Below are 22829 nucleotides of genomic sequence, written 5' to 3' on the forward strand. Positions count from 1 at the left end.
GTCTTTGTCTTTATCGTCCATCTATTATCTCTCTTCCAACTGTCTGTCTACTTATCTACCTGTTTATCTATCTTTGCGGGGGTGGGGCATACCACACTACATGTGGGATCTTAATTCCTTGACCAGGGATCGAACCCCTGACCCCCGCAGTGAACGCTCAGAGTCCTAGCCACTGAACTGCCAGAGAATTCCCTCTATCTATCTGTCTATCATCTCCATCATTTATTTACCTATCTATCTATCGTCTATCTACCTCTCGGTCACTTACTTTAATCATGAAATTGACATTTTTCTGTGTTCAGGTGGGCCTGCCAGCCCTTAGTACAGAATTAATCACTGTGGTTGTATGAAAGAAGGGGCCTGGCCTTCAGGCTACCTCAGACTGGTAGCCGACATGGATCGGCTCAGTTCATCCTGTGGGGTGTGATAGTTGGCAGCTCCGGGCACCATTCCCACAGCCAAGGTAGGTTCCGACAGGCCAGCTGGCACAGGCCCAGGTGTCTGCAGAAATGCCAGCTCTGTCTCTACGGCAGGGTGCACACCACAGCCTCACTGTGTTATTGCCTTTGCCCCGTAACCTTGTAAAGTAAGTGAATTGGGCCGTGAAAGTACTGATGCGGATGAGAGGAAACTCAGGAGCCGTGCGTGAAATGCAGTGTAGACAGATCTGGGGATCACGAAGCAGGAGGGAGGGTGCCGCTCTGGTCTCCCCAGAGGCTGGGAAGGGGTGTTTTCATTGTTGAAGGAAACGAGGTTTTAAAACCTGTATCACATGCTGAAGCCAAATGGCCACCAGTTGTGTCTAAAAGACAAGCTCTCCAGGGAGGTTTTGAGAAATATTGGAATGGAATCCTGCAGTTGTGGACATACACAATTCTTCCATTTCTGAAAGAGCTTTATTTTTTTAAAGACTGTAAGCTGCTTGGTAACAACCTCGAGGGGTAGGATGGGGAGGGAGGTGGGAGAGATGTTCAGGTGGGAGGGGACAGGAGTAAACCTACAGCTGATTCACGCTGATGTTTGCTAGAAACCAATGCAATACTGTAAAGCAATTATCCTTCGATTAAAAATTAATTCAAAAAAAGAAAAAAGGACTGTAAGGTGCTAACTGGTATTTCTTATTCACTTATTTTTGGCTGCGCTAGGTCTTTGTTGCTGCAAGGGCTTTCTCTAGTTGTGGCGAGTGGGGACTACCCTCTACTTGTGGTGTGGGGGCTTCTCATAGCAGTGGCTTCTCCTGTTGTGGAGCAAGGGCTCTAGAGCCCTTTGGCTTCAGTAGCTGGGACATGTGGGCTTAACCGCTCCATGGTATGAGGAATCTTCCCAGACCAGGGACTCAACCCGTGTCCCCTGCCTTGGCAGGCAGATTCTTATCCACTGGACCATCAGGGAAGTCCCTCTGCAATGATTTCTTGAGTACAATTTTCTCTTCTTGTTCTTTTCATTTGGCTCCTTTTCTATATTATCAGATATTGAATGTGTCGTTTTAAAGTTATAATATTTTAAGCATTGCTCACATAGGCTGCAGTTATAATACAAATAATTAGTAAGCAGGACTTAAGAGTGAAGAAGATGCTCTTACAATTGACAGTGTCCACACAGGTACCAGTGCAACCTTGCCTGGCTTCCTGGCTTTTAGGTCATAAGACTGGAAACAAGGATATTCTCTCTGCATGTGTTGTGAACTTCTAAATCCATCTTGACATAGTTTCAGCTCCACCTCAGTCGATGCTCTGAGAGGTCCAAGAGTTTCTGCAAGCCCTGAAATCTGGTTACAGAGTTAGAAAGTGAGCACACATTTGTCCAGTAGTCACGGAGATACCGGAGGCCCCAGAGCCTTTGCAAAGGCAGAAATGACCGGGTTTGGCATCACAGACAGAAAAAAATCCAGACCAGGAGCCTGGAGGGGGTTGGGCTAGAGAAGCCGGTTTGGGGGCCTCGGCAGAGCTGGACCCTAGGGGAAAGAGCCCATTTCTGGGGGGAGGGAGGAGCCCAGGGGAGGACAGGTGGCTGTGGCTGTGTTAGAGAGGATCCAGGGAGAGGCCAGGAGGAGAAGAGGAGTCCTCCGGGGAGGGAGACAGATTCATCACCTGGGAAACCCCCAGGAAGCAGAGAAAAGAAGACGCTGCCAGGAGAGGGTACAGGTTGGGGAGGGGGAGTCCTGGCCTTCGCTGTGGACGCCTCATCCTTGGTCACATCCTTCCACATAACTCCTTTCTTTGCAACTTCCTACTCCCTGCCTCTCCTTCCACAGGGGATCAGCCATGAGGGGAGTGGGGTGGGGAGTGTAGACTTGCTAACGTGGAAACACTCTCCAGAGCCCAGACTGAAATCTGGGTTTTACTGAAAACCCTTTGCTGGGATGACTAACAAATCCTGACTTGTCATCATTTGGGGTCTAGTTTTCAGGGGCTCGTCTTCAGCTCCTTGTCTCCTTTCATTGTGGTGTGGTGTGTTTTTCATTTTAATTAATTTTTTTAAACTGGAGGACAATTACTTTACAGTATTGTGATGGATTTTTGCCACACATGAATATGAGTTGGCCATAGGCATTCATGTGTCCCTTCCATCCTGAACACCCTGCTCCCACCTCCCACCCCACCCCATCCGTCCAGGTTGTCACAGAGCACCGGCTTTGGGTTTCGTGCGTCATGCATCAAACTCCCGCTGGCGATCTATTTGACGCGTGGTAATTACTTCATGGGAAATAGATGGGAAAACAGTGGAAACAGTGTCAGACTTTATTTTTTAGGGCTCCAAAATCACTGCAGATGGTGACTGCAGCCATGAAATTAAAAGACACTTACTCCTTGGAAGAAAAATTATGACCAACCTAGACAGCATATTCAACAGCAGAGATATTACTTTGCCGACTAAGATCCGTCTAGTCAAGGCTATGGTTTTTCCTGTGGTCAGGTATGGATGTGAGAGTTGGACTGTGAAGAAGGCTGAGCGCTGAAGAATTGATGCTTTTGAACTGTGGTGTTGGAGAAGACTCTTGAGATTCCCTTGGACTGCAGGGAGATCCAATCAGTCCATTCTGAAGGAGATCAGCCCTGGGATTTCTTTGGAAGGAATGACGCTAAAGCTGAAACTCCAGTACTTTGGCTACCTCATACGAAGAGTTGACTCATTGGAAAAGACTCTAATGCTGGGAGGGATTCGGGGCAGGAGGATGCCGGGAGCCAGCGTGAGGAATCCTGCCTGTGGTAAAGTCATGAGGAAGGAAGCCAGACAAAACGTAAAGGCATGATCTGGCTTCAGGGGTTGCCCCTGGGTTTCCCTGAACATCTACCCCCCAAAACCAGAGTCTGCCTGCTTTATTGTACTGTGCTTTCCACTCTTCTGACTTTCTCTGGAAAAAAAGTTAACTCAAGGCTTCAGTCTTCTGCATATGAAAGGAATGTTTCAGCTCAAACCCCTTTAATGGCTCTCTAACTTGCCTGACAGGTTCCCCTGGACTTTTACAATTTGTGAATTGTTTGCAGCCCCCCACCTGTGAGAGGCACAAAGCTTAAAGCATCTTAAAGATACAGAGCCTTTTCTAAAGAGCGAAAAATTACATTGGTGACGGGTTTCACTGTTGACTCAATGACTGCTGCCAGGCCTCCTTATTCTTTATCTTTTAGGCACCTGAAGGATATAAATCAATGTAATTGGGATATAGGAAAAGGAATATAGTAGTTTTGATGTTAGCAACACTAGATTTTTGAGTTAATTACTTTTCTCTTTGTTATAAATCACTGTACTTCTTTCGTTGTTATGAATCGCTGTGTCCTTGCTATGTAAGAATGTAACTTTACTTAGTGCTTTCTGAGAGTGGCAGCAGACTTTGGGAAGAACAACACTTTTAAGACAAATAAGTCTTCTGATTGACAAACCCTTATCAGAAAAGGGCTGTAAAATGTTAATTGGCCTTCTGGCCAGAAGGTGATGTAAATCACCTAAGACTTGTGTATACAACTAGGTATGCAGAGAAAAAGCCTGGTCTCGATAAGAGCCAGGGCTGCCAACACTGCATAATTTTGTATCATCCATTGATCTCTATGTACAATAAAAACTATAAAAGGCATTTTCGGACAATAAAGGATGAACCAGTTTCTCGGACTAGTCTCTCGAACTAGTTTCTTGGAAATCTGGCTTCCCCCGTGTCGGCTCTCTCTCTCTTTCTCCCTCTCCCTCCCTCTCCTTTTCCAGCTGAATTCCCATCTGGAATGCGGAGGCTCGATGAGTCTACTTGCTTGCCCTGGCTTTTAAGATCCACACGAAAGGGAGCCTAAGGCGGGGCACCCTTCGATATTCAAGTGGGCGCCGGTGGCCCAACGTAGACAGTGCAAGTTCCTTGTCTGGAACTTTATTGGCTTTCCACGTATACCAAGTTATTCAGCCTCTTTTCTCCACTAAATTTTCCTACTATACTATTTCTTCTTAATTTCTCTTTATATTTCTAAGTAAATAAGTTTTCCTCGCCTACACCGTCTCCCCTTCGAATTCCCTGGAACCACCAGGGCAGGGCCCCAGCAGGAGGAGAAGGGGACGACAGAGGATGAGATGGCTGGATGGCATCACCGACTCGATGGACGTGAGTCTGAGTGAACTCCAGGAGTTGGTGATGGACAGGGAGGCCTGGCGTGCTGCGATTCGTGTGGTCGCAAAGAGCCAGACACGACTGAGCGACTGAACTGAACTGAATGTACATGTGATACTGTAACCTGGGTACAGGGTGAGGTTTATTCTATCACCCCTGTGAAGCTCCCCTGTCCTCTTCCCCCGTGGGCACTGCCAGTTGGCTCCGAACCAGAATTCCTCCTCCCAGCCATGTAATTACAGGTAGTATTTGATGCTTGGGTGGACTTTCGCCCTGGCAGCCTGAACGTGGCTGTCCCTATCTTTGTCAGCCTGGAAACCTCTTCCTCCATAGCGACTTTATTAGTGTTTAATGATTCACAAGGTGCTAGATTAATGAAACAAGTCAAGTGATACCGAAATAGCTCAAAGGAAAGTTTAGAGTCTCTCATCACTAACCCTCCTCCTCTCTAATCTCTTTCTCCCACAGAGGAAGAAACACTTGTATTTCATTTCTGCATTACTTTATTTATTCATTTGTTTTCTTTTTTGTTTGTTCTTTTGACTAATACTGATTGAGCACCTCCTGGGGGGAGGGTAGGCTTGGTCCAAGTTTGTACCCGACCCCAGCTTGTACCTTGGTCGGGCACAAACTTGAGTAAGGTGGAGGGGGCTCCAGACCTCAGGGGATGATGTCATGGTGGAAGGAGACCCAAAGGAAATTAAAAAAAAATGGAAATGGGTAAGATAACTCCAGATCGAGGCAATTGTTAGAAAGGATGAACAGGATGCTGTAATAGAGACTAATGGCTGATGGGAAGCTGTTTAAATAGCTGATGCCTGCTGTACTGAGACAGAAAGGAGGAGAAAAATTAGCCCCAGGAGGACTTTGGGGAAAGGGCTTTCCAGGCAGAGATAAGTCAAGTGCAAAGGCCCTGAGGCAGGAAGAGAAAAGAGAAGTGTGTCTGAGGAGCAAAGTGTTGGGGCAGGGAGGTTGTGGGAGCTGGTCATAAGCAGAAGTTTAGATTGTATAGTAAGTACAAGACTGTGGGACTTGGTGGTCCAGCAGTTAAGACTCCACGCTCCCACTGCAGGGGGCATGAGTTCGATCCCTGGTCTAAGATCCTGTACGCCATGCAGTGCTGCCAAAAAAAAAAGACTCTGTGTATGTGTGTGTGTTGAGGGGGTAAGGAGCTGAATCAAGGTGCCTTGCCCCCTGTTTAAAGCCTCCCTCCAAAGGCTCTGAGGACTCTGAATAGAGGGAAGAAGAGTGGAAGCCAGAAGGTTGTCCAGTCAGCCCAGGGAGAGGTGACATTGGAGGCCGTGGGGGTGGAGATTAACAAGGTGAGTTTAGAGGGAACATGGATTAGCAGGACTTGGTTATGGGTTGGGGTTCCCAGGTGACTCAGTGGGGAAGAATCCACCTACCAATGCAGGGGATGAGGGTTCCATCCCTGCACTGAAAAGATACCCTGGAGAAGGAAATGGCAACCCACTCCAGTATTTTTGCCTGGGCAATCCCATGGACAGAAGAGCTTGGCAGACTACAGTCCATGGGGTCGCAGAGTCACACACGACTGAGAACTGAGCATGCACAGCTACGGGTTAGATGTCAGGGAAAAGAGAACTGAAGGTAGGCCTTTGGGTTTAGACACAATCTCACTGCTTGCTGGGTTAAGTGGTGACATCAGCTGGGGAAATCTGAGAAAAGTGAGATTTAGGGAAAAATACCCCACACAGAGTTCTACTGGGCAGGTTAGGTGTGCAGTGCCCATCAGACATTTAGGGTAGATATCCAGTAAGAGGCTGGTACCTGAGTGTCCAACTCGGGGGAGCAGCAGGACTGGAGGTGTGGGCCGTGTGCCCGAGCGCAGGCCTTGTCTTCCAGAGAGACAGTGGGATGCACGGAGGATGGAGGCAAGGGAGCACAGATCATCCAGAAGAGAGGAGCTGGGAGGTAAGTAGGAAGAGGAACACCATGGGACAGGATTGCACTGCAGCAGCCGAGGAGAGAGTCTCAAGAAAGCGGCGTGTTCAGCTGTGTCACTTGCTGCTGGGTGGAGGGGCGAGAAGGGCAGTGAGAAATACCCCCTTTCTTCCTCTTTTTCTCTTTTGGCCGTGCCATGCGGTATGTGGGATCTTAGTTCCCTGAACAGGGATCAAACCTGCGTCCCCTGCAGTGGAAGCGCAGAGTCTTAGCCACTGGGCCATCAAAGAAGTCCTGAAATATCCCTTCCTTCTGGCAACAAGGGGCTCATTCATGGGTGACCTTGTCGGGAGCAGTTTCCCTGGAATGATGGGGGACAGGGACTGTCATTGGAGGAAAGCAGACAGGTGGTGGGCAGCAGGGCGTATGGAACAGAGCATGCAGAACACTCTTTGATAGACGTGTGTTTATTTACAGCTATTTTCCTCCACGAAGCAATGAAGAGAATGCAGGGAGATGTGACTCAAAGGAGACGTTCTGTTTTTCAAAGTGGGAGATATCTGAGCATGCGGTTTGCTGATGGGGATAAGCCAGCAGTGCAGGGCACAACGCCGAAAACCACAGAAGAGAAATCCACTGGGAAAGGGAAGGCGTGAACCCCGGAGCTCGGATGGAAGGTTGGACTTTGTACGGGGAGACAGACTGTGGCCGACCACGAAGCCAGGAATCCTGTCTCTTTTCCTCATAAACACCCAGCCCCTAGAATAGCACATGGTGCTGGAAGGTGCTCAGTAAAATTGGTGTTGGCTGAACGAGTGCGGGCACCGAGGGAGGCAGGTGGGGAAGTGGCGGGGTGGGGGGGCTTTCTGCTTCTGTTGGCTCAGGGAAGATTGGAATGGGGAGGATGGGGGTCTGACAGAGTCGAAGCAGAGCAATGGTGTAGAAGAGGGGTCAGTCTCGCGTCACAGTGAAGACGCCATAAGAATTAATTTCTCGTCCAGGTGACAGCGTCAGATGAATGATGCCCACCTTGCCCTCGGGGAATTGCCACTCCACTTCTGTCATCAACTCCTTTCTGGTCTTTTCCTGCTCTCCATTTCTGGTCCTGGCCCACACCACACGCTTTTGATTACAGAGGCTTTATAGCTTTTCTGGGTTTTCTTTTGGATATTATGAAGATTACTGGATTACCTCACACCATTTCCCCATTTCTCCCTCACTTCTTCATTTTCAAGCACATTTAGTCTGTCTTTTGGAGATAAACAGCGCCCCCCACCCCACCCCCACTTCTTTTCTTATAAAAAAAAATACTCTAAGAACTATCAGAGTGATTCTGTTTGAATTTGTTTTGCCTTCCTGTCTATCAGTCTATTTGGGATATTATATCTGAGTTTTTTAGTAAAACTTTTTCCTTGTTAAAAATGTAGGCTTTGTGAATTTTTTTCGTTTTTAAAAAAGTGGCATATAACTTCCAGTTAAGTTCTGAAGGAGATCAGCCCTGGGATTTCTTTGGAAGGAATGATGCTAAAGCTGAAGCTCCAGTACTTTGGCCACCTCATGCGAAGAGTTGACTCATTGGAAAAGACTCTGATGCTGGGAGGGATTGGGGGCCGGAGGAGAAGGGGACGACCGAGAATGAGATGGCTGGATGGCATCACGGACTCGATGGACGTGAGTCTGAGTGAACTCCAGGAGATGGTGATGGACAGGGAGGCCTGGCGTGCTGCAATTCATGGGGTCGCAAAGAGTCGGACACGACTGAGCGACTGAACTGAACAGAAGTGCAAAATCTTAGGTTTCTAGGCAGTATAACAACCAACCAGACTGAGGCGGGGCTGTTCCCAGAATCCCAAATGGGGGATCCCTCGAGTCCCCTCCCAGCTGAGCCCTGTCCAGAGGGAACCCATATTAGGACTATCTAGATCATAGATTGACTTTGCCTGGTTTTGAGCTTCATCTAGATGGCATCAGTATGAACGCCTTTATACGTGACATCTTTCATTCCTTATTAAATCTGGGGGCTCATCTGATGCTCCCTGAAAGCTGGTGCTGCTGTGAGAAGTGAGGAGACCACCTTCCACAACCTATGCCCCCTCGGGCAACCGTCCATCCACCCACGAGGACAATAGCCACCAGCTCCGCCTGCCTCTCTCCCACATCAGCCATGGATCCCCGCTGCCCTTCAGTTTGGCCGATTCTCATATGAAGAGGTTTCCACCTCCCCGTTCTGTCAAAGGCCCTACCTGGATGTCACCAGGCTGACCACAGACCAGTGAGGTCTGGGACAGTGTGGTCATCGAGGCAGCAAGAACCACCCAGGCAGGCAGTGAGGGGACAGGCCAAAGGATAGGATCTGTATCCTGGAGGACAAGCTTCATGAAAACCCATTGCTGAGCCTCCTGCAGCAGCCAGCACAGGCCATGGCCCGGCCCAAGCTCCCCAGGGCCCACTGGGTTGTGAGGCCTAGGGGATGCACGGTGGGGAGGAGAGAAGCTGGTCCTATAGGCAGGGAGCCGCCTTCATCCTTGGGGAGGAGAGGAGAAAGGAGATCCATGGGCTGAGCTCTCCTTAGGAGCACCCCCACACAAGGCCAGCAGCTGGGACATGGAGGTTTCCACCCCCCCGCCAATCCACAGAGGAGAGGAGAAAGGCCCCCGAAGGGACTGGGCTTGGCCAGGATGCCACAGGGACAGCTGGACGTGAGACATATATCTGCCTTAGAGGCCCAGCCGACTACGCTCTTCCTGCCCCTTCCAGGCCTGAGGAATGTGGGGACTGTGTATTCCAGCCCCTAGCTGGCCCTGTTCATCCCCGAGGGGCTGCCCCTTTGTCCCATTGACTCCCCATCCGGCTCCTTTCAGACACCCCCCGTCCTGGCCCAGCGCTCCCTCCCAGGGAGCTGGTTGCCCCCCGAATTCCAGCCTGGCCACCTGCACTGAGAGCCACATAGCTCACCCACATCCTCGGGGTGGACACTCAGCACGGTGTCGCCCTCCTTCTCGGGCGGGTGCTGCTCCTCCAGGAGGGTGCCCTCCACCCCCGCCCCCACCCCGGGCTGAGGCCTCTCCATCCCCTCTGCCCTCTAGACCTGGTCCGTTGGAGAACAGACGTGGTCCTCTGGGTGGTGGCTCAGCTCCCATTTTTGTGGTGGGTGGTTTCTGGGTGAGAACGGACCTGGGGAGTGGGGTGTCCTGAGCAGCGCCCACACTTCCTGGGTCACAGTCTGCACCCTGAGCAGACCCTGCACGCCCAGCACCTCCAATACTTCTGAGTAGGAGATGGCACCTCTATAAGGACCTGGGTTGCAGAGACCAGGCTGGGTCCCTGAGAACTGCTTAGTAGGAACAGCTTCTGGGACCAGGACCTGGGAGGATGGGACCCTGGGAACGGGGACCCTGGGGAGATGCCGACAGGTCTGCCTGGGCCCTGCGCCCTCACAGCCCAAGGTGGGGCCCTTCTCCTGGCATGAGCCCACCTGTTCTCCATCCGCACGGCCCTCTTTGCCCAGAAGGACTACGCCTGGTAGATTGTTTTGGCCTCTTGCTTCGAGGAATGGAGGAAGGCTGCTGGTAAGAGCCAGGAATTGAAACCAAAGGAGATATAGTGACGAAGTTCCCCACCAAACACGCATGGATGCGTCACAATCCTCTGATTTGGCTCAGAGCTGAGATAGTCTGGGTGTGTCTGGGGAACCCCAGGATGTTTCTTTCTGTCAATTCCCTGAGTAAGGCATTACGGGTGCTATGTGTCTGAGCCAGGCGTGGCTGTGTCTCTTTGCCCTGGCACACTATATGCAAGACCTGCTTTTCTTTTTCCTTTCCTTTTTTGTCGTTGCATGGTTTCTGGTGTTCCAGGACATCGTGGGGAGGGGGGTGGGCCACGAGATGTTACCCCAGGGATCATGGCCTTGAGATGCGGCAAGGAGTCCAGGCTCGAGGCAGCTCAGAGAAAAGGCTGTCAGCTGAGACAGGGTGCATGCCAGGGCCCCGCTCTCCTTTCTGCGCTGACACATTCTCCCTCCTCAGGACACTCCCTCTTGGCCCCCCACCAGTGTGTCTCCCGGGCCCCCCTGTGACTCGGCCACATACCAGCAGGTGACCCTCGGCACCGAGCAAACCCTTGACAAATGGCCTATATTATTGACCTTATTCACTTTGCCAGTATTCACCTGCTCCAGAGAGACACAGGAGGTCAGGGAGAGAGAAGCCTGTGGATCCATCCAGCATACCCGGCTTCCTTTGCTTCTCAGAGGAGTCTGACCACACACACTCCACGTAGGCTGCCCGCCCCCCCACGCCCACCTGAGTCCTCTGAGGAAAGCACCGGAGGCTGTTTCTTTTCCTCAGGCTCAGACAACCTAATGCTGTTCTGGAGAACTGTGGCTGGCCCCTGTCACTGGACTCTGGGTCTGGGAGGGTGAGCACCACCTCTGGGGCAGAGACCAAGGGTCCGTGAAATCCTAGATTGATTTTTTGGATCGATACAGCAGGTGCTCAGCATGTGTGCAAATCCAACACCTTGCAAAGGCTTTGAGGGGTGATGCATGGGTCAGGGCTGGAAAGCAGGAGTTGGCGTCCATCCCAGGCTCTGGGAAGGAGACGGTTGTCTGCTGATCGCGACAGCGTGAGTGTACTGCGCATTCACTCCATGCCGGGCGAACGTTCTCTCTCAGGCTCTCTTCTTTGTGCCCAGAAATGCTCATTTCACACAGTCAGCAATGTTGTTGAGATTTCCAGGTCTTCCAGCGGTGAAGATTCTGCCTCCCAAAGCAGAAGGCACAGTGGTTCAATCCCTGGATCAAAAAGGTCCCCTGGAGGAGGAAATGGCAACCCACTCCAGTATTCTTGTCTGGGAAATTCCATGGACAGAGGAGCCTGGAGGGCTACAGTCCAGGGGGTCGCAAAGAGTCGGACACGACTGAGCGACTAAGCCCACAGAGCAGCATGCAGTACTGTCGGTACTCAGGTGTCCTCACCTGCTCCCCCGGCTCAGATCCCCAAGCTTAACTCGTCCTGCTGGTGTCGTCAGGCTTCTGGATGACTGCCCGCTTCTAGGCATCAGTCTCACCCCAGAGCAAGCCCTGGACCTTGGCACCTGTCAATCCTTCTGATGGATAAGTGTCCTTATCTACTGTGAGTCAGCTGATGGGAAACCCAATGACTTACAGCTTCTATTCATTTTGACCCCTTCATGGATCACAGCCTTGTCATGGTGAAAGGGCTTGTGCAACTCAATGAAACTATGAGACATGCCATGCAAGGTCACCCAAGACGGATGGGTCACAGTGGAGAGTTCTAACAAAACGTGGTCCACTGGAGAAGGAAATGGCAACCCAATCCAATATTCTTGCCACAAGAACCCCATAAAGATTATGATAAGACAAAAGACATGACACTGAAAGATGAACCTCCCAGGTTGGAAGGTGTCCAATATGCTACCGGGGAAGAGTGAAAGGCAATACTAATAGCTCCAGAAAGAATGATGTGGCTGGGCCAAAGTGGAAAGAGCACTCAGTTGTGGATGTGTCTGGTGATGAAAGTAAAATCTGACACTATAAAGAACAATATTGCATAGGAACCTGGAATGTTAGGTCCATGAATCAAGGTAAATTTGATGTGGTCAAGCAGGAGATGGCAAGAATGAACATTGACATTTTAGGAATCAGTGAACTAAAGTGGACAGGAATGGGTGAATTTAATTCAGATGATCATTATATCGACTACTGCGGGCAAGAATTCCTTAGAAGCAATGGAGTAGCCCTCATAGTCAACAGAAGAGTCCAAAAGCCAGTATTTGGTATTTGGGTGCAGTATTTGGGTGCGGTCTCAGAAATGACAGAACAATCTCAGTTCGTTTGCTACATAAACCATTCAACATCACAGTAATCCAAACCTATGCCCCAACCACTGATGCCAAAGAAACGGAAGTTGACTTGAAGCTTCTGACCTTGAAGACCTGCAAGACCTTCTAGACCTAACAACAAAACAAGACGACCTTTCAATCATAGGGAATTGGAATGCGAAAGTAGGAATCAGGAGGTACCTGGGGGAATAGGCAATTTGGCCTTGGAGTACAAAATGAAGCAGGGCAAAGGCTAGCAAGAGTTCTGTCAAGAGATTAGTCATAGCAAGCACCCATTTCCAGCAACACAAGAGATGACTCTACACATGGCCATCAGCAGATGGTCAATACTGGAATCAAATTGACCAAATTTTTACAGTTGAAGATGGAGAAGTTCTATATGGTCAGCAAAAGCAAGACCTGGAGCTGTCTATGACTCACATCATGAACTCCTTATTGCAAAATTCAGACTTAAATTAAAGAAAATAGGGAAAACCACTAGACCATTCTGGTACGACCTAAACCAAATCTCTTATGATTAGATAGTGGAGGTAACAAATAGATTAGAAGGATTAGATCTGGTAGAGTGCCTGAAGAACTATGCATGGAGGTTTGTAACATTTAACAAGAGGCAGTGACCAAAATTGTCCCAAAGAAATAGAAATGCAAGAAGGCAAAGTGGTTGTCTGAGGAGGCTTTACAAATACCTAAGGAAAGAAGAGAAGCAAAAAGCAGGGGAGAAAGGGAAAGATATACCCAACTGAATGCAGAGTTCCAGAGAACAGCAAGGAGAGATTAGAAGGCCTTCTTCAATGAACAATGCAAAGAAGTAGAGGAAAACAAGAGTGGGAAAGACTAGAGATCTATTTAAGAAAATTAGAGATGTCAAGGGAACATTTCGTGCAAATATGGGCACAATAAAGGACAGAAATGGCAAGGACCTAAGGGAGGCAGAAGAGATTAAGAAGAGGTGGCAAAGGGGGCTTCAGGATGGGGGACATGTGTACACCTGTGGCTGACTCGTGTCGATGTATGGCGAAAGCCACTACAAAATTGTAATTAGCTTCCAATTAAAATTAATTAATTAATTAAAAAAAAAAGAAAAGGTGGCAAGAATTCACAGAAGAACTACACAAAAAAGGTCTTAATGGCCAGAATAACCATGATTGTGTGGTCATAACTGGAGCCAGGTATCCTGGAGTGTGACGTTAAGTGGGCCTTGAAGTCGCTCAGTCGTGTCCAACTCTTTGTGACCCCCTGGACACCAGGCTCCTCCGCCCATGGGGTTTTCTAGGCAAGAGTACTGGAGTGGGTTGCCATTTCCTTCTCCAGGGGACTTCCCAACCCAGGGATCGAACCCAGGTCTCCCACATTGTAGACAGACGTTTTACCGGGGCCTTAGGAAGCATTACTACAAACAAAGCTAAAGGAAGTGATGGAATTCCAGCTGAATTATTTAAAATCCTAAAAAGATGATGCTGTTAAAGTTCTGCACTCAATATGACAGCAAATTTGGAAAACAGAGCAGTGGCCACAGGACTGGGAAAGGTCAGTTTTCATTATAATCCCAGAGAAGGGTAGTGCCAAAGAATGTTCAAACTCTGGACAATAGCGCTCATTTCTCGTGCTAATAAGGTTATGTTCAAAATCCTTCAAGCTAGGCTTCAACAGTATGTGAACCAAGAACTTCCAGATGTTCAAGCTGGGTTTAGAAAAGGCAGAAGAACCAGAGATCAAATTGCCAACGTTTTGCTGGATCGTGGAGAAAGCAAGGGAATTCCAGAAAAATATCTGCTTCCGCTTCACTGACTGTGCTAAAGACTTTATGTGGATCACAACAAACTGGAAAATTCTTAGAGATGGAAATACCAGACCACCTCACTTGTCTCCTGAGAAACCTGTATGTGGGTCAAGAAACAATAGTTAGAACTGGACATGGAACAACATACTGGTTCAAAATTGGGGACAGAGTACTTCAAGGCTGTATATTGCCACCCTCCTTATTTAACTTATATGCAGAGTATATCATGTGACATGCCAGGCTGGGATATGCAAATGACACCACCCTAATGCAGAAGGTAAAGAGGAACTGAAGAGCTTCCTGTTGAAAGTGAAAGAAGAGAGTGAAAAAGGTGGCTTAACACTCAACATACAGAAAACTAAGATCATGGCAACTGGTCCCATAACTTCACGGCAAATAAAAAGGGACGGATTTTATTCTGGGGGGGGGGGCTCCAAAATCACTGTGGATGATGACTGCCACCATGAAATAAAAAGATGCTTGCTTCTTGGAAGAAAAGCTATGACAAACCTAGACCGTGTATTAAAAAGTAGAGACCACACTTTACCAACAAAGGTACATATAGTTAAAGCTATGGTTTTTCCAGGAGTCATGTATGGTTGTGAGAGTTGGACCGTAAAGAAGGTTGAGCACTGAAAAATTGATGCTTTCTAATTGTGGTGTTGGAGAAGGCTCTTGAGAATCCCTTGGACAACAAGGAGATCCAACCAGTCAATCCTAAAGGAAATCAGTCCTGAATATTCACTGGAAGGACTGATGCTGAACCTGAAGCTCCAGTACTTTGGCCACCTGATGCCAAGAGCCTCCTCATTGGAAAAGACCCTGATGCTGGGAAAGATTGAAGGCGGGAGGAGAAGGGGACGACAGAGGATGAGATGGTTGGATGGCATCACTGACTCAATGGACATGAGTCTGAGCAAGCTCCAGGAGATGGCGACGGGCAGGAGGACTGCTTGCTGCAGTCCAAGGGGGGGTTGCAAAGAGTTGGACACAACTGAGCGACTGAACAGCAACAACATTCATTTTGAGACCCCACTTGTCCTTCTCCCTCGCTGAGGCCCACCAGCCAGCCTGCCCTTCCCTCTGGGCATCCCCAGCACTGGCCCCCAGCCTGGTCCTCCTCGTTAGGTCTGATCCTGCTCTGGCCACACCCCTCACCTTCAACTCTGCCCCCCAAACTCCTGGGACGACCCTCCTTCCCAGGGTCCCCTCCTCCTGCTCCCTCGGTGTCTGAGCAGCTGCGTCAGCTTTCTATGGGGATGCTTCAGAGTCAGAACTTGACTCTGGGTCTGACCCCCCCCCCCCATGCTCGGCGATCCTGGACGGGACTTCACCTCCGTTCCTTGAGATCCTTCCCTGAAACATATCGTGACAGTTAGATGACCATGTGAATGGACACATTAGGACACTGTCTAAGAGAGCTATTCCTCAACAAATGGCGTTATTGTTTTGTTTTTTTTTAACAGGTGGAGAGTGCCCTCCCCCAATATATCACTCAAACCACAAATAATCCACCCGAACTCCTACATTCTGGCTCATACTGCATGTGTGGGGGGGGCACCAGGGGAGGTGGGTGCACAGGGGACCTCAGCAGAGGGGTTGGGCTGAGACCCAGGACAGGGCCAATTCCTGGGGAAGGAGCTGGGGAAGGGACACGTGTCCAAGGCTGTGCCCAGAGAGAGGGGCCAGGGAAGAGGAACGGCCATCAGGAGGCCGAGTCCCCCTGCCCCTGCCCAGGGGAGAGCCCGGGAGCAGAAGGCTCAGAGAGCAGACGCAGACCACAGCGCTGGGCCCAGAGGCGTCTGGTCTGGCTCAGCTGTGTCTGCCCCGGGACCTTCTGCATTGCTTCCTGCCTGGAAGTGAAGTCGCTTAGTCGTGTCCGACTCTTTGCAACCCCATGGACTGTAGCCTGCCAAGTTCCTCGGTCCATGGGATTTTCCAGGCAAGGATACTGGAGTGGGTTGCCATTTCCTTCTCCAGGGGATCTTCCTGACCCGGGGATCGAACCCACGTCTCCTGTAATGCAGGCAGATGCTTTACCATCTGAGCCATAGGGGACGTGTAGCCAATTTGCTTGACTACAGCTGATGGACCCACCTTAGGGTGTGCTGTGGAACCCCAGGAATTGCGTATATGATAAAGACCAGGCCCGGCACACAACTGTGCCTGAGCAAACAGCCCAGCCACGACCCTGACCCGAAAGGGAAACCTAAACACACAGAGTGACTTGACAAAAGGGAAACACCATCCAGGTTTCCCCAGCTCTGACCAAGATCAGAGAATGTCGTCACTGCCCGCGGGCAGCTGGCAGAAGGGAACTCCTCACCAGTCCCCTTCTTCGGTTTTGGTTCCTGGGCTCTGACCACAGCCGCCCCCTCCGTTCTTGGAAGTGACCCCCAAATCCAGAGGTTTAGGCTCTCTGGGCAAAGGGGGCAACCCCGGTGCACAGGTGGGCTGACACTGGGAGAAAGGACCCCCACCCGGTGCTGTCAAAAGGAGAGTTCCAGACAGACCCTCCCCCGTCTCCCCAGGGCCCCCACCTCAGGGGCCCATCTCCCCAGACTCTGGTCTCAGGGTTTTGCCCATGACACAGGGCCCTGGAGGTGTTTGAGAACCCTGCTGAGACCTGGGCACAGGCATCCCGCCCTTCCTCCTGCTCTAGGGAGTGAAGGGCACTCACAGGAGGCCAGAGCTGGAAACTTGCCCAGGGCAGCCTGGCTGGCACTGCAGGATCACCCTCCCCAGTCCCAAGGCACTCGGGCTGAGCCACCCTGCCCCCTCCCCGGGGTCCTTTGGCCCAGTCTGCCTGTCTGGCCCCAATCTGGGCTTCCCCAGGGCACCTGGCCCTGTTTCCAGTTTTCCTGGTGGTGGAACCGGACAAAACCTTCGCCTGCTAGGGCTCACGCTCCTCTCACGCACCCACCCCTCTCCAGGGGGGCCGAGGTCCTGCTTTCCCTTCGGGACCTCCCCACACTTGGGTGGAGATCTCCAGCAGTGTGGGGGAATGTTCCCACATTTTCACTCTATGTGACAGAGGCAGACATCGAGGAGGGGCTGTCGTGCCCCAGAAAGGACAGGACGTCTTTTCTTCCCTCTTCTCTCCTCATGGAGGTGAGCTGCACACTTTCATCTCGTCGTCACACCAGTGGTGTCGGGTGCTCTTTTGGGCCCAGATGTTCATCACTAGGTTCTACTAAGGCCTTTACCAAGCCAGCATCTCCCTGACCTCAGGGAGATGGCGAGGGGGTCCACTGGTCCCGGGGCTCCTGCTGCCCCGAGGGCCTTGGGCTCCAGGGAGAGCATGTGGGTGGGTGCTGGGCGCGCAGGGGGAGAAGAGAGGGGTGAGGCCCACCCAGATCTGAGTTGAGAGCTCCTCAGCCTCCTATCCCTTCTCTCTGCGACTCGGGTGACTAAAGACTTAGAACATTGGCAAGAAGGTCAAACACTGCCACCTCTGATATCCCTCCAACCTTCACCAAACATGGATTCTCTTAGCTGCCTGTGCTGTGCGCTGGTGGGTCACTGGCACATGGACCCCTCTCCCCCTGCCCCCCAGATGTGGAAACAAGCTAGGCTGGCCTGTCTGCATTGGAGAAGGGCAGCCGGGCCTGAGCAGGGAACAGAAGGTCCAGGGGTGCCTGGCTAGGCTGGAGTATGGAGGGTGACAAAGGAGGCGGTATTGGAGAACATTCTAGAAGAAGAGACCTCAGAGCTACTGGATAAGGAGCTACACTGGCCGGGAGACCTCCCCTGGGGATGCGGGAGCCGGCTGCCTTCCCAGCGATGGACCCCTGCCTTGGTCTGCCCACAAGATGCTCCCACCCAGCCTTGAGGGGCAATTGATGCTGGGCTGAGCTCAGAGAGATCCTAGCACTCTGGCTGCTGGAGCCACCTGGGAAGGTGGGGGCAGCTTTGGGGGCTCAGTCCTCTGAGGGTCCTCCAGGGCACAGGGGCTTAGCAACAGGAGCCCCAGACTCCTCAGGTCACCCTCTGCCCCCAGCACTGGGTTTCAGGCACCAGAGACCCTCCCTCAGAAACTTATGGGGGTGAAGGTGGGGTAACCAGGAGCACTTAGTGGGTTGAGTGATGGGGGGAGATGCTGGGGATGCGAGAGCAGGGCTTGGTTTGAATCACAACATCTTCCGTCCCTGGAAGGCAAGAACTGGGGCATGGTGGTGGGGAGATTCTTGGGGACCCAGCCAGGTCTCTGCAACCCAGGTCCTCGTACAGATGCCATCTCCTACTCAGAAGTGTCCCCTCGCTGCCTGCCTGATTGGCCGCTGCTTCTCAGATGACCTCCCAGATACCCTCCCAGACCACACTGGTCCACGGTCAGTCCTGGTGGCATCCAGGTAGGGCGTTTATCAGGACAGGGAAATGGAAATCGAAGCTGTCCACGAGGGTGTGACACTTGGGTGGGGAAGTTCTTGGGTGGCATGAGTGGCCCAAGTTCAGGAAGGGGTGAGGCCCAACTCTGCTGACACAACAGCTTCCAGGCGCTCTGATGATACATAAGGCTCCTGCCGCTTGAACAACTTCAAGGAGGAGGCCACAGGCTGTGACTGAGCATAGCATCAGAGGACTCGGAGCCAGGGACGGTAAAGAAGTTGATTCATGGGGCTTGGCAGAGCGGGGCTGGATACAGGGGACCCAGGATGGCGGCAGAGTGGCACGGAGAGGCTGTGGCAGTGGGACTCCAGGTAGAGGACTGGGTCGTCATCGAGGCTCTGAGCACCCCACATTGCTCCTGCGGGGAGACCCTGACTTCCCCGGGAGCCCCCGGTAGGGGTCAGAGGGGGAGGTCCAGTGGCTCCAGCAGAGATGTGGGGTGCAGGAGGAAGGGGTGTGGCAGAGCGGGGAGCCCTGGGCGGTCCCAGAAGGAGCCCCGTGTCTTCTGGCCTCTCCCACCTCTGTCCTCAGACGCCTGATGGATGAAAACACCTTCACTGAGAACTTCAACAACCAAGGATGGCCTTCCAAGACCTTCCTGTGCTACATGGTGGAGAGGCTGGATGATGAAAACACTGCGACCCCTCTGGACGAGTACAAGGGCTTTGTGCGCAACAAGGTGACCGAGCCCGCCTACCCGCAGCAGGCGGGCCCTCCCCGTGGTGGGACACTCAGGGTAGAAGGTTGTCAGGTGCACACAGGGTGTCCCACAAGCTCTCTCACAAGGTCCCTGTAGCTGCTGCCGCTGCTCTGCCTGGCCCTCCAGTCCAGTGTCACCCCGGAGTTCCATGACTTGGTTACTCCTCTCCTGCTCTGCCTCTGGGGAGGGGTTGGGACGGAGGGTGGCGCATGTGCACAAGCGGCCGGGTTCTCCCCTGGACTCTGCCCAGGGCAGGCTCTTGCCAGAGAGCCCGATCCTCTCTCAATCGCCACAGGCTTGGGCGGCTGGGCAAGACATCAGCCCACTGCCTGAGAGATTCTGGCAAGGGTACTGATCCCCACCACCCCGCCGCTGCCAGCTGTATTTAGTCCAGGGATCACTGGGCTCAGCACAGGGTGACGCCAGAGTAGAAGCTTGTAAAAGTTTTGGCACACCCGTGGGTTAGTGGGGTAGGGTCGTGGAGGAGCTGGAGAGCAGAGTGTATCGCTCCAGGGAGGAAAAGCCTACTTCCATGGCAGGAGCCATGGAAGTGTTGGAGTGTTGGAGCTTCCCCGGCCTCCTCTCTCCTGGCACGGCTGGACTAGGTGAGGCCCCTGAAGGCCCTATCACGGGCACAAGATAAGAGGGACTCCAGCAAACTCAGAAATCGAGATGAGTCATACTTAAACTCAATGGTTTAAAAATCAAAATTAACTCAATTGTGTGATGCAGGAAACAGCAACATCTGCCTGAAGACTGATCGGTTTCAGAGCCGTGCAGAGCCATAGGGATACTGTCTCTCAAGGGGTTTGGCATTCCTCTGGATCATGTAAATCCTGCATTGAAACGGCATTTCACTGGGTACTGAGGCTGGCCCCCACTCTAACTTCGTGCTGGGGGCCAGCACCTCACCCGCCTTCCTTCCACGGTCTTTCCCTCCACGCTAGCCCATACACAGCAGAGGACAGAACGCTTGTCTTCCTCTTCTCCATAGGGTCGGGATCAACCAGGGGAACCCTGCCATGCAGAGCTCTACTTCCTGGGACAGATCCGTTCTTGGAATCTAGACCGGAATCAGCACTACAGGCTCACCTGTTTCATCTCCTGGACCCCCTGTTACAATTGTGCCCAGAAACTGACTACATTCCTGAAGGAGAACCACCACATAAGCCTGCACATCTTTGCCTCCCGCATCTATACCGTCGACGATTCTGGGTCCCGTCAGAGTGGCCTGTGCGCACTGCAAGCGGCTGGGGCCAGAATCACCATTATGACCTCTAAGGGTCAGCAGGGGTCTCCTGGGGGTGGGGCAGTGGCAGGGAGAGGCTTGTGGGAAGTTGCTAGAAAGAGTTGGGCAGGGTGGGAATCCGTGGTGCAGAGGCCTTTGTGTGCTGCCTGAGAAGGGAGACTAGACTCTGGAAAAAGCCTGGGAAAGAGAAAGTTCAGAGGGGCAGAGGTGGTTCAGGAGGGGAGGGTGAGGGGGTTGAATATGAATGGACTAGGGGCTTCCAGAAAGGAGAAAGGGCTGGCTCAGATTCCAGTAGCAAGAAAGAATCTAAGGGCTTGCTTCAGCTGCACATATTATTAACACTGGAACAATACAGAGAAGAGGAGGTGGCCCCCAGGCAAGGAGGACACACAGACTGGTGAAGTGTTCCACATTTTCCTCAGCTGAAAAAAAGGAACATGTTGACTCAGTTCTAGAACCTATTATACAGAGTGAAGCAAGTCAGAAAGAGAAAGACAAATATCACATATTAATGCATATATATGGAATCTAGAATGATGGTACTGATGAACCTGTTCGCACAGCAGCAAAGGAGACGCAGATGGAAAGGACAGAACTTTGGACACAGAGGAGAAAGGAGAGGATGGGATGATTTGAGAGAGCAGCGTTGAAACATGTACATTACCATATGGAAAATAGATAGCAGCTGGAAACTTGCTGTGTGATGCTAGGGACCCAAAGCCAGGACTCCGTGACAACCGAGGAGGGTGGGATTGGAGAGGGAGATGGGAGGAAAGGTCAAGAGGGAGGGGACGTGTGTATACCTATGGCTGATTCATGTTGATGTACGGCAGAAACCATCACAACATTGTAAAGCAATTACCCTTCAATTAAAAATAAAATTTAAAAAAATTTTTTAAGAAGAAAGAATTTGAGGGGTAAGCTAAGTCCCTGAAAGGAAAGAGAGAGCAGGCAGCGAAATGATGATGGGGAAAGCCCATCCCCAGACTGGAGTTCACCTTTCTCTCCCTGGTCCCATTTCAGACTTTGAGCGCTGCTGGGTAACCTTTGTGGACCACAAGGAGAAACCCTTTCAGCCCTGGGAGGGGCTGGAGGTAAAGAGTAAGAAGCTCTGTGAGGAACTGCAGGCCATTCTCAGGGTGAGGGTTTCTCCCAGCTGCTTCCCTGGACCTCCCCGCTCCTCTCCTCTTCTCTCCCTGGGCCTTTATCTATGTCTGGGCCGCAGGAGGTCTTCGTTGCAGCATGCAGGGGCTTCTCTCTAGCTTCCGTGCACAGGCCTCTCTTGTTGCAGAGCAAGGGCTCCAGGGCGGGCTGCGCACGTCTCTGGTTGCAACGTGGGCTTAACTGCCCTGAGGCCTGTGGGATCTTCATTCCCAGACCAGGGGTGGGACCTGTGTCCCCTGCCTTGGAAGGCAGTTTGTTAAGCCACCAGAGGAGTCCCTGCCGGGCTTTCCCCTCTTTTGAGAGCCTCCTCTGGGGGGATCTGTTCCCTCCTGGGACACTGGCTCCATCCCTGCTTTCCTTTCCCGAGGGGTCCCTTGACTTCCTCACATGCTTGTGTCCCTCCTTCCTTCCCCATCTTTGTGACACTCCCCAGACCTCCTCTCTGTTTTTATTTCATCTTCCAACTGTCTCATTCCCTGCTTCATCCTAGGCTCAGCAAAACTGAAGGACGGACGCCAGCCTCTCTAAGATGGCAGGAGGCCTCTATTCAACAGCAGCACAAAACACCTTCTTTCAAGAAATGTAAACATGCCATATGCTACTGTCTCCAGACTGATCCAAACAGACCAGCAAAAAGCAAATGCCTCAAAAGAAATAGATTTTTTTAAAATAAAAATCTGAGTAGATTTACTTTTCATTCAAACCTATGTTGTGTTTCAAATCTATGTCAGTAAGATTCTATTCAATACTATCAGAATAGCTTCTGATTTTTAGATACATGAATATTTTAATTGACTTTAAATGCAAAGCAATAAAATGAAATATTAAGACTATCTCAGTTTTTTCCCTTAGTAAATGTATCATGAACTATAAACAGTTTATTAAAAGTTGCAAAGATGCAAATACCTTTTTCTTTTGTAGTGGATCTGATTCGTGGTGGAGTGGAGGTATAATGGTCATACTAATTCCTGCTGGTATGAGTTAAAATCAGCTAACCCTTGTAGGAGGGAAACCTATGATTCAAAAATCTGCAGCCATCGACAACCTATCACACTGGTAGCGTTACTGGTTTTGAAATGACAGACCCTGCGATAAGAGAAGAGAAAGAACAAGTCTCAATATTGAAAGAGAACTTTCAAATCTGCAGCTAGATAACTCTAGAATCACTTCAATCCCCACACCACTGTTACTT

General features: G+C 51.2%; 1 protein-coding gene and 1 non-coding gene across 3 annotated transcripts; both read left to right on the plus strand.

Annotated features, from left to right (window-relative positions):
- Positions 1-18588: 18588 nt before the first annotated feature.
- Positions 18589-22540, plus strand: LOC138436110 (DNA dC->dU-editing enzyme APOBEC-3G-like). 2 transcript variants are annotated; one of them, XM_069581641.1, is made up of 5 exons: positions 18589-18733; positions 19056-19203; positions 20219-20507; positions 21497-21612; positions 22128-22540. In XM_069581641.1, the coding sequence occupies exons 2-5, from the start codon at positions 19063-19065 to the stop codon at positions 22140-22142; spliced, it is 561 nt and encodes a 186-aa protein (XP_069437742.1). In that variant the 5' UTR covers positions 18589-18733; positions 19056-19062; the 3' UTR covers positions 22143-22540. The 2 variants fall into 2 exon arrangements, with proteins under 2 accessions (XP_069437742.1, XP_069437741.1); XM_069581640.1 differs by having other exon boundaries at positions 18618-18835.
- On the plus strand, positions 20788-20890 carry LOC138438440 (U6 spliceosomal RNA). Its single transcript, XR_011256372.1, has one exon. It is a non-coding gene; the product is annotated as a U6 spliceosomal RNA (small nuclear RNA).
- Positions 22541-22829: the final 289 nt, after the last annotated feature.

Source organism: Ovis canadensis, chromosome 3, assembly GCF_042477335.2.
Source record: "Ovis canadensis isolate MfBH-ARS-UI-01 breed Bighorn chromosome 3, ARS-UI_OviCan_v2, whole genome shotgun sequence".
Taxonomy (NCBI): domain Eukaryota; kingdom Metazoa; phylum Chordata; class Mammalia; order Artiodactyla; family Bovidae; genus Ovis; species Ovis canadensis.